The 12266-nt window shown below is 39.3% G+C and overlaps 1 protein-coding gene across 2 annotated transcripts in view; it reads left to right on the plus strand.

Annotated features, from left to right (window-relative positions):
- The first annotated feature begins 317 nt into the window (after positions 1-317).
- Positions 318-12266, plus strand: part of SLC26A7 (solute carrier family 26 member 7) — a 44285-nt gene continuing 32336 nt past the window's right edge. For both annotated transcript variants that reach the window (XM_028156122.2, XM_054708478.1), the window contains exons 1-3: positions 318-510; positions 9870-9980; positions 11474-11646. In XM_028156122.2, coding sequence (XP_028011923.2) covers positions 318-510; positions 9870-9980; positions 11474-11646 — 477 coding nt within the window. The remainder of the gene's footprint in view (positions 511-9869; positions 9981-11473; positions 11647-12266) is intronic.

Here is a 12266-nt window from a genome sequence, read left to right on the forward strand (position 1 = left end):
TTTTCCAAGGTAGGAAAAATATTTTCCTAACAGAAACCATTTCCCCATCTCATTCAGATAAGATTTCAAGGTTTTAATCTATTTTTTTTTATCTAGAATGATTAGCTGCACCATAATAATACATACAGCCCAGCTGCATATATTTAAGTGCACCTGTTAATCTCTCTACCTGCCTCTCTCTCTTTTAATGATTTATTTTTTTGGATAGCTTTGACATTGAAAACCGCGGAAGAATTGGAGCCTTGCATTGAAAGGAGCTGTTCTGCAGCAGTTTTTTTCTTGTCTAAAGTTTACTTCTGCAAGAGAAAATCTGAAAAATGACAGGGGCAAAGAGGAAAAAGAAAAGTGTGCTCTGGGGCCAGGTGAAGGCTCCCCGCTGTGAAGGCGTTAAGCAGTGGTGCAGAAGGCGGCTGCCGATTTTGGAATGGGCATTACATTACAATCTGAAAGAAAACTTGCTCCCAGATACTGTGTCTGGGATCATGTTGGCAGTTCAACAGGTGACACAAGGTAATGTGTCGTATTTGACTTTCCTGTTTTTATGCAGAAAAACTGTCACTTTGTTTTAGTGGAAGAGTATTGTGACCTCAGATTTACAATTTAGCTAATGAAATGAATTTTTAATTAATTTGAGGAAAATAAACACATTGAATATTTATATACTGAGTATCTGTATAGATATATAGACAATCCTGTATGCCCTTAGAGCTTATTTTGTGCTCGGACTGACCAGCAGACCCTGAGCGATGGATGAATGATTACTCTGACACACGATTGCTGTGAAAGAAAGGGCTAAGGGACTGCCTGGCTATAGGAACCAGACAGCCTTGATCACCTGCCTCTTCAGGCTTTTATGGTAACAGCAGTTTGAGCTAAAATTTAACTTTTAGATAAAATCAAGGTAAGCATTCTTGGGAGGACACATGCGTCTGCAGTGTCCTTTAAGCAAGGATGTCTAAAGGTTAAGCATAAAGATTCCGGTAAACACCCAAGGGTCCACATGCACACAGACTTGTTTGGAAAGGTCAAGGGACAATTAGGGGCTGCTGCCTTCAGCCAACTCCACTAGGTTGGAATTTTCTCCTTACAAACTTTCCAACCAAGTCTCCCGTGCTCCCCCACAATATTGATTGTACATGCCAATTTAATTCTGTATCACATTGTTATAGGACACCAGAAAATATGTTATCAGACAGCCCCTGGGTCAGCTGGGGCTCTTGTCAATCTTGTAGGAACGATTTCAAATGAGTGACTCTGGAAGCGGTGTTGTAGCAAGCAAATTCATTAAGGAAGCAAAGCAAACAAATTTATTAAAAATGCACTTGGCATGAAACATAAGTGGGCACCCAGCTAATCTGAGTGCACGCCTGGTGGGGGTTCAAGGGATTTTATAACCTTCTGTCTACAGGTTTCAAGGTTCCTCTGCTGGATATCTTGGGCACAGACTAGATTTCAAGGTCCCCCTTTTACTTTGTGGTTGCTTTCCCAGAATTTATGAGACCATCTGGTATGTCCCAAGACTGCTTACCTCTTTGTTCAGTGAGTGAGATAAAATGCTCCCTTTTTTTCTTTCTCCCTTCCCCCTCTGCCTTAACAGTTTGTTCCCGGGTGATTTAAGCTATGTATTGTCTGGTTAGGGAGGAGAGGTATTAGCCATTTGCTCTCAAGTGTCCTTGGTTGGGGAAGATAAGGTCTTGATTCACAAGCTGGCTGCAAGCTGCCAAAACTGTTTGGCTTTGTTTAATTTTCTCATCTCAGTTTCCCTATTCCACTTGCCCAGGAATTGTCCTAGCTTCTTACTGTCCTGTCACAACATTATGCACTGTATTTATTTCTCCATAAGAAATTTAAACTGGTGAGAAGTATTATTTTAATTTTCCCAAGGCAGATTCTAAATGACCTTTTGGATTTAGATAGGTGTTTCTCTTGGTGAAAGCTTTTAGTTAGCTAGTGTGCATATACATGTGAGTTTGTGTGTGTGTGTGTGTGTGTGTGTGTGTGTGTGTGTGTGTTTTCCTTAAAGGTATACTCATTGTATTTCTTTAATTCAGGTAATAATTTACTAACTGCAGCAAGGAAAGGAACTGACTTCTCAGCCTTGAGAATTTGGAACACTCCTCAGCACAGACTTTGTAGATTTATATTTCCTTACAGTTTCACTACCTCCCTGTCTTGAACTATTATCCCTACCATTCCATGATATGCACTCTTTTAATTGAATTATTTAGTAGTTGAAACAAACTTGTTTGTGTATTTGTGTTTTTAATGTGATTAGAAACATCTGCACTGGTGCTTTAAGATCCATAATACTACCATATTTTATGGGATTACATTTTTCTAAATAGTCTTATATTACAATTTTGTCAACAGCAAAACATAGTTATCTTTCATAAAAGTTCAAAATAAATAGCAGGTTAGAGTTATTTCCAGCCTTGATTTTAGTCAGTTTTATTCAAAGGAGACACTGCCATGTACTTTGAAACTTAGGTGATTAATTTACAAGGGCTTTTTCATAGTTTCAGTATATGTTATAAATTTATTTTGCTTTAACTTAATGTGAAATGAAAGACATATTTAAAACCAATTTGTTTTTTCACCTTTGTAAAATATCAGGTTAATAAAGAAATTTGGGGATATAATAAAATACCTGTGGTATGTCATTAGTGATAGCATTTGTGTGTAAGTCATTAGTAGTTAATTTCATGGCTTCTATAGATTTTGAGAATTTTTGTTTATGATTTACGTATTTAATTGGTTATGAGGAGAAACTGGCTAACTCCCAACTGATGAGAAGCACAAAGTTTATTCAGTCCTCGTGTCTCCTAAACTTATAGATCTGGCTACTGTTTCTCTTGGAAGTCTACCAGTGATTGGACAAGTCTACACCACTAGAAAGAACTTAAATGTTTTTGTTGGTGCAACGAAAGACTCATTCTTCTAAAATTACCTCTTTTAAAAACAATCCTCTCAAACTTGCTCATGCTCACCCACTATGGAGATACGAAAAGTGAAATATCATGACATTGCTGTAAAGAGTATTGTTCTAAACTCCTTATTTACATTATCTTCCCCATCCTAACAAAATCCCAAGAGACAGCTGTCTCTTCTCCATTTTCCACATACGAAAATGGAGGCTTAGAAAATTGAATAATTTTTCCCAGTCCTCCTGCCTAATAAGTGATAGAGTTAGGACTAAATTACAAAAGTCAACTCTTAATAGTTTATATTTTATACTCTATACTGCCAAAATAACCAGACATTTACAATACCGACTGGACATCCTTCTGGACGAAGCCAGGGCTGCGAGGGAAGCCTGGGTCCCAGGTGCCAGCCAGCGGCCAGAGGGAAGCCCAGGTCCCGGTGCCTACTGGTGGCCTGAGGGAAGCCTAGGTCCCTCATGCCAGAGGGAAGCCGATGCCGGCAGCTGGGGGAAGGAGGCCTACTCTTGCACGAATTCTGTGCATCAGGACTCTAGTGTTATTAATAATAGAAGACATTTCTTTAGGAAGGTTCAAATATTCTCCTCTTCATATTACTTTTGCATTTAGCTATCGTCCCTGCACTTTTTAGACTCAAAAGGTGAAGTTACAAGGAAAACAACTACTACAAAATATAGAGTAAAGGAGGCATTTATATATCATTACCTTTCATTTGTGTGAATACAATATTGGCAATCATTATAGGCTCCTTTTCTTCAAGAACTTAGAAGAAAGAAGGGGTAATTTTTTTTTTTTTTTTTTTTTTTTTTTTACAGAGAGTAAGGGAGAGGGATAGAGAGTTAGAAACATCGATGAGAGAGAAACATCGACCAGCTGCCTCCTGCACACCCCCTACTGGGGATGTGCCCGCAACCAAGGTACATGCCCTTGACCGGAATCGAACCTGGGACCCTTGAGTCCGCAGGCCGACGCTCTATCCACTGAGCCAAACCGGTTTCGGCAAGGGGTAATTTTTTATTCTTCCCTCATAACAAACAATAGAAACAAATACCTGTTTTCACTCTACTGAATGTATTTTGAAGATGAGCAAACATTCTAGAGAAGGTCATTGACTTAAAACATGCCACCAACATGGATGGCAAGCTAAGTAGTATAAAACTCTGGTCTAGAGAGTATTTAGTTAACATTCTAGCCTGGGTGACCACTTGGGGGGAAATAGTTTCTGTGTTTCTAACCTGAAAACTCAAGCATTGAGACAGAGTGGAGGCCTACAATGCATGACTTGCCATATAAGCACCTAATCCACCGAGGAGCAATATGAGGATGTCTGAGCTTATAATACTAAGGGACCACCTAGAATTCTGTTCCCACACCATGAAAATGTTATGCTGCCTTAGCAGGGAAAAGATGGATGCTCCTATAATTCTGCAGAATGTGTGGCATTACTGGCACAGAAACATATGTGTGGAAGCGGAGCTTCATTGCACTCCTGAGGGCAGCTTAATGACATGTGAACAATAAGTGGGAATTCCTGAAGCATATTAGAGTGCAAAAGTTAAAGGGTTTTCTGGGACTATTCCCCTGCATGGTCTCAGGCTTGGGGATATTGAACCCTAGTATTAGCTACCTAGCTCTAACCTGACTTTCTTTTATATATACACTAGAGGCCTGGTACACGACATTCGTGCCAAGGGGCGGGGGGGGGGGTCCCTCAGCCTGGCCACTGCCCTCTTGCAATCTGGGACCCTTGGGGGGTGTCTGCCTGCCGTCTTAGGCCTGCTCCCCGAGGGGTCCTTAGTGCTGCTGTGGAGGTGGGAGAGGCTCCAACCACTGCCACTGCACTCTCCAGCCATGAGCCCAGTGCTCTGCCTGTGGGAGCACCACTCAGCCAGAAGCAGGGCTTGCTGCTCCTTAGCACTGCCTTGGAGGTGGGAGAGGCTCCCACCACCACTGCGCTCTCCAGCCGTGAGCCCGGCTTCTGGCTGAGTGGTGCTCCCCCTGTGGGAGTGCACTGACCACCAGGGAGCAGCTCCTGCATTGAGCGTCTGCCCCCAGGTGGTCAGTGCACATCATAGCGACCGGTCATACCACCGTTCAGTCGATTTGCATATTAGCCTTTTATTAATAGGACTAGAGGCCTGGTGCATGAAGTTCGTGCATGGAGCGGGGGGGAGGGGGTCCCTAAACCCAACCTGCACCCTCTCACAATCTAGGACCCCTTGGGGGATGTCTGATTGCTGGTTTTATGCATGAGTAATATTCCATTGTATATATGTACCACATCTTCTTTCCCATTTGTTTATCAAAGGACATTTAGGTTGCATTCATATACTGGCTATTGAAAATAATGCTGTAATGAAAATAGGGATGTATATATCTTTTTGAGTTAGTATTTTGGATTTCTTTGGATACATACCTGGACGTGGAATTGCTATGTCATATTGTAGTTCTGTTTTTAATTTTTTGAGGAACCTATACTGTTTTGCATAATGGCTGCACTAATTTATAATCCCAGACAGCAATGTGTTTTTTCCACATCCTTGCCAACACTTGTTGTTTTATTGATGATAGCCATTCTGATATCTGTGAAGTGATATTTCATTCTGGTTTTCATTTGCTTTTCCCTCATGATTACTGGTGTTGATTATTTTTAATATGTCTGTTGGCCACCTGTGTGTCCTCATTGGAGAAATGTCTATTCAGATCCTTAGCCCATTATTAAAATAAGGTTATTTGTTTTTCTGGGGTTAAGTTGTATGAGTTCTTCATACATTTTGGATATTAACCCTTTCTCAGATATATCATTGGCAAATATCTTCTCCCATTTGGTAGGATGTGTGTTTTTTGTTGTTGATGGTTTCCTTCACTGTGAAAACTTTAGATTGATGTGGTCCCATTGGTTTTATATTTTTTCTAGAAAAAAATAGGCAGTAAATTTTTCGACATTGCTTTTACTGATGTATTTTTTTATGTGCCTAGGGAGACACATAAAAAAATATATCAGTAAAAGCAATGTCAAAAAATTTACTGCCTATTTTTTTCTAGGAGTTTTATGGTTTCGAGTCTTACATTTACATTTTTAATTTATTTTAAATGGATTTTTGTATATGATTTAAGATAGTGATCTAGTTTCATTTTTGTATGTATCTGTATAGTTTTCACGACACCATTTATTGAAGAGACTATCTTTACCACATTGTATATACTTGTCTCCTCTGTTATAGATTGGTTGATCATTTAGGCATGGGGTTTTTCTGAGCTTTCTACTCTATTTCATTGATCTATGTGTCTGTTTTTATACCAGTACCATGCTGTTTTCAATACTATTGCCTTGTAGTATAGTTTGATATCAGGTAGCATGATACCTCCAACTTTGTTCTTCTTTCTCATGATTGCTTTGGCTATTGGTGGTCTTTTGTAATTCCATATAAATTTTAGGACTATTTATTCTAATTCTGTGAAAAATGCCATTGGTTCTTTAATAGCAATTGCACTGAATCTAGATTGCTTTGGGTCATATATTTGTAAATATTTTAACAATGTTTACTCTTCGTATCCACGAGCATGATATATGCTTCCATTTTTTTGTATCTTCTTTAATTTATTTCTTCAATGTTGTATAGTTTTCCAAGTGCAGGTCTTTCCCCACCTTGGAATAAATAATAAAATATATAATAAATACCTATGAATACATACCCATTTATTCATAATACCTGTGATTTAATTGTAAGTGGGATTATTTACTTAATTTCTCTTTCTGATAGTTTCCTCAAAGAACCTACAGTGCCTTCCAGCACCCCAGATAGAGTTCTCCCAACCCTTGACCCTCCAGCTCTTGCCCTGAAGTTAGTCATTTTGGTTTCTTTCTGTATGTCCCTGGAGCCATTCGTGCTGCTACCCCTGTGCTAGAGTTTAGAGTGATTGAGTTTTTGAGCAAGTCAGTATGTGCATGGTCCCTTTAAGACCTACAGTGCCTCCATCTATAGGAGCCCTTTGTATATCTGGGATATGACTGACATCCACTGGGTTTTACAGCCAGGTGTTATGGGGACTCCTCTTCCTGGCATTGATGTCCCGGGTTGGGGAGCCTGATGTAGGACTGGGACCCCACATTTCTCAGGGAGGACCTCTGTGTCTGAGATACCACTCTCAGTCCTTATTTTCCACACCAGGGATGTGGGACCTGCCTGTTCTGCCTCTCTCCCCTTTTTGTGGTCCTGATGTTGCTTTTTTTTATATCCTTAATTATAAAAATTCCTTTTCACTAGTCTTCAGCTAGTTCTCAAAGAGAATTATTCTATAATTTAGTTGTAATTTCGCTGTGGTCGTTGGAGGAGGTGAGCATAGAGTTTACCTATTTTGCCATCTTGACCAGAAGCTATTCCTGAAGGGTGTTTCACAAAAAGGATTGATAAGTGAGGGCAGTGAATTCTACGGGAATCATTGTTCCATTGAGTTGTGTGAGCTGTCATTTTCTGGGTAGTAACTGAAGCTCCATAACCATAGACTACAGTCTATAAAATAATATTGTTCTTGTATTTATGGGAGTAAAACCACTGCCTGCCTCTAAGTCTGCCTCTCCACTTTATAGTGAGGTCACTAAGACCGCAAAATATAAAGTCTTCAACAGAGTGGCTCTCTCTATAATTTCTGCACAATTCTCAAGTTCTAGAAACAATCTTCTGCAGTTTCAGTTTTCTTTGATTTTCAGAATAATTGCTTATTGTGTACATCCAGACAAAACTGTCCTGAAAGTAAATATTTGTATCTGAAATATGAAACATCACCTTCTCTGTGATAAACAGTTCTTTCTCATCAGTAGTGACAGTGTCACTCTCCAGCTATCTCAGCCAAGAGATTATAGCAGCAGCAGAGGCAGTGGCTGAGCTACCTACCTGCTTTCACGCTCCTTCTCGGTCAGGGGTCAGATCCTATGTCGATGGAAGCTGTTCTCACTGCAGCCTGGGTCTGAGGACTAAGGGGTGTTTGTGGTTAATGTCCAACTTCACATTCAGAGCCCCTTGGGAATTTGGCAGTGCTAACAGACACTGAAACTACTGATGAGATTTATGTGGGAATAGAGTGTCTCCTATTCCTCTACTATATTAACCATTACTGCACCTACAAAACATTTTCCCCCCAAATATCGCATCTTTTAAAGTCTTCCAGTGGTCATTTTTGTGTGTGGATATAACAAACTTGCATTACCAATACATGATTTTTGATCTTTAAAAATAATGAGCCATTAAAAATCTTAAGTTTTTTTATTTCTCCCTCCAATCTCTCTCTCTCTCTCTCTCTCTCTCTCTCTCTCTCTCTCTCTCTTTCTCTCTCTCTCTCTCTCTCTCTCTCTTCACCCTTCTTTTCCTTGCTTTTCTCCCTATCCTTTTGGACATCTTTTAACCTAATACTCATTTTTTATTTCATTCCTTTATACTTTTGTTTGTTGTGTTGCTTTTGCTCTTATCTAAGTTAGATGAGGTAATACAAATATCTATCAGCACTTGCAGTAATTTTACCCCAAATTAAGAAAGTTAGAGTTGTAATTCTGCTCTTATTGAATGGAACACCCTATTTATTAAACATGGAGAAGAATGTATATAGACTTGAATGGATTTATCAGGACCTTAACTATCTGTTTAATGCCAAGGACCAGCCACAAACAAGATCACATTTATTTTGGTCACCTTTAAACCACTAGTAGTCATTTTGACACACTAGAACATTTTTTGATGTGCATGCAACATACAAAGTATGTAGACAGTAGAATCTATTAGGAATGAAAATGAATAGTTATTAGTTACTTCTTACTCTTTGAATAATCAAAGTTGATTCTTTTTTCACTCTAAGAAATTGTACCTAAATGACTATATTCATGTGGTCCAGGTATGGGAACTGCATGCATGCACACACTGGCCCTCTGAGATACACAATCTCAGGCCAGCCAGTCAGTCAGCCAAAAAGGCCACTTTAAACGTGTGCTCTTTATGCCCCAGCCTTTGTCACCTTTCATGTCAGGCGTCTCATCTATCAGTGGTAAAGCTATAAACCCTGCCTCTCTCACAGATGTTATTAGGCAAATAAAATTGTACGTGAGCCCTAGCCAGTTTTTCTCAGTGGATGAAGCATTGGCCTGTGGACCAAAGAGCCCCAGGTTCAATTTCAGTCAAGGGCACGTACCTTGGCTGCAGGTTCCGTCTGGGCCTGGGCCCTGTTCGGGGCTCATGCAGGAGGCAACCAATCGATGCGTTTCTCTCACATCCATATTTCTCCCTGTCTTTCCCTCTCTCTTCTGTTCTCTCTAAAAAATCAATGGGGAAAGATCCTCAGGTGAGGATTAACAAAACAAAACAAAAACTTAAAAAAAAATACATGTGAAAATGCTTTGCTAAGTGTGCGAAGATATTTTGCTGTGATATTAACACTTCTACAGGAAGACACTCAACACAAATATTTTCATGTAGTTACTAGAGGCCTGGTGCACGGATTCATGCACTGATGGGGGGCAAGGCCTACGGGGGATCTGCCCGCTGTGGGAGCACCGTGCATCCTGGTCAGCTGAGTGGCGCTCCCACTGTGGTTTCCACTCCTGCATTGAGCTTCTGCCCCCTGGTGGTCAGTGCACATTATAGCAACTGGTCGACCAGTGATTCTGCTCATTCTGCCGTTCAGTTGCTGGGCTTTTATATATATAGATCTTTGTAACCAAGGACAAAAAGCAGTACTCCAAAAATCTGAAATGAAATGAAATATAAACTAATGAGTGAATTTTCTGTTATTTAGAACCATGATGCTAGTCTCTCATTGAGCAAACAGAATAATAAAATTATGGCTTATCTTGTTACTGAATAAGCCAATATTCATTCTGCTTTGTAATGGACTACATTCTGGGTTATAAAATGGTCTTCGTTATGCTGGTTTTCTTCACAGGGTTGGCCTTTGCCATTCTCTCATCTGTGCACCCAGTGTTCGGTTTATACGGGTCTTTATTCCCTGCCATCATTTATGCCATCTTTGGAATGGGACGTCATGTTGCCACAGGTAATACTTTCTGTTTCTGATGATGCCTCTTGTGTTTGTGAAGAAAAGGGCCTCAGAAGTGACCATGCGTTATTGATTACATTTCTACCTTTACTATGGAAAATCTCAGCAAATATTAGAGCTAAAACATTCACTTTCTGTGCCTCAGCCACTCGATACATGTTGTGAACTATTGCTAAATTACTATGTAACCAGTTTATTGTTAAGATTCTTTGCCTTTTTAGCTTAAAAAGCCCATAAAAGGAAGACAAATGTTCTGATTTTACAATGAAATGTAGAAAATAAGGGCTTTGAGGGATAAAGATAAGAATTTCTAAAATTTAATGACTTAAATATTGAAAAGTATTTTCCACATAATTGATCTTTTAGGATTCTTCTAAGCTATAAGCTCTAATGCTCTTTAATTAATATATATCTTTTAGCTTACTTAGCTCTGCATTACCAAATATAATGTGAACTGTCACAAGTATAGTGGTCTGGTAATAGAATGAGATGGCTAAAAACATGGGCTTTAGAGTTAGTCCTGGGTGTATGTCTCATATTTTGCTTGTTATCTGCATAAGCTTAGGCAAAGTTTTAGAGGTTTATTTAATGCTTTCTTAATATTGAAATGCAAAAAAAAATTCACATGATTATAGTAAGAATTAGATGAGATGATTGATGTACAGTGTCTGGCTTAGTACTTGCTACACAATAAGACATTGAAAATGGTCCCACATTTGTGTGAGACCAGGACAATTTTGGGGAAATACCATTGAACTTTAATTACATTACACAAAAATGGTATATTTAATCATTTTATGGCCACAGCATGTTGTTATACTATAATAAAGGTCTACTCTCCTATGAAAGCACAGAGAGAAGAATGATTAAACCTGGCTTGCAGGTTCTGAAATGGATCCTTATGGATATGGTATTGCAGCCAGACCTTGAAAGACAACAGGGTTTGCACAAGTAGATAGAAGAGCAAGCATAGTAGGTGAAGAGCTTCAGATTCATGGAAAGAACTCATATTTATCCAGTGAGCATACTGGGGTCTTTATATTTATGATCTTATTTATATTGCTCCAAACTCTGAAGTATAGATATACGACTCCCATTTTACAGATGAGGCAATTGAGACTCACAGTAATATGCTTTGTCACATTAGAGAAACAATGGAAGAGCTAGGTTTATGTCTAGTCCATGATCTTAATCCCTACACTGAGGATATTCTCTGTGCCGGTCTACCGAGAGACCGGGGTGTGTATGGTCTGGGAGGGAATAGCAAGTAGATGGGTGTGGTTGTATGTTGAAGGAATGTGTATAACTAGGTAATTTTCTATTTATTCCATGGAGTGGAACAAAGGTTGGAGTAATGGGGGTGCAGAGGAGAGTGTTTCTAATAGATCGACTTGCTTTTACAGTATGGATTCAACTTCAATGGTGGACTTGAACCATTTTTATTGAGTCTGTTACTAATAGGAGATTCCCCGCCCCATCCCCCCTTTTAGGCACTTTTGCCTTGACATCCTTAATATCAGCCAACGCAGTGGAACGGCTTGTCCCTCCGAGTAGCCAGAACCTCACTAAACAAAGTAACACAAGCATCCTGGGCTTATCTGACTTTGAGATGGAAAGAATTGGTATTGCTGCATCTGTTTCCTTCTTGGGAGGTGTGATTCAGGTAAGTGGTACTGAGATGTGGGGATGAAGAAATTGAGACAGTGGCAAAGGAAAGGCAGTTGGAGCTTTATTTTTATTCATGTTCATGAGTGTGTCTGTTTAGATGGATAAGGGACAGATGTGTTTTGTCTTTATGAAAATACGGTCTGGTATAGACAATAGTTACTCTGTAAGTACTGGTTGAGTAAATGAGTTAGAATTAATATATTGAAGTTACAGAGAAGTAGTTTTTGACTTTTTAAGAACAAACTTTCTAAAAATTGTGGGTTTTTTTTCTGACTTGGGACCCTGGCTCACGAACTGAGTTGTTTTACTTGGGTTGTTCTTAGGATTCAAATATTTGAATGATTTGGTTTCCTACACAGATAAGAGGGAAAAGCTTAATTCCTCTCTAGAAAAAAAAAATTATTGGAAAGAGTGTTTTCCCCAAAAAGACAAAATAAAAATTACAAAAATTCCTAGTTCGTCTTAGCAAATGGATTTATTTGAAATGGCACCAGTGTCTCAGCCTATGATAAATTTGACAAAGCGGGTTGGTTTCACTGGCATGGCATCACATGAGTACTCTTCTAAATAATTATGTACAGTTCTGTACATTAAAACCAACTCAGTCTTCCTGAC

This window comes from Eptesicus fuscus, chromosome 19 (assembly GCF_027574615.1).
Source record: "Eptesicus fuscus isolate TK198812 chromosome 19, DD_ASM_mEF_20220401, whole genome shotgun sequence".
NCBI classification, from domain to species: Eukaryota; Metazoa; Chordata; class Mammalia; order Chiroptera; family Vespertilionidae; genus Eptesicus; species Eptesicus fuscus.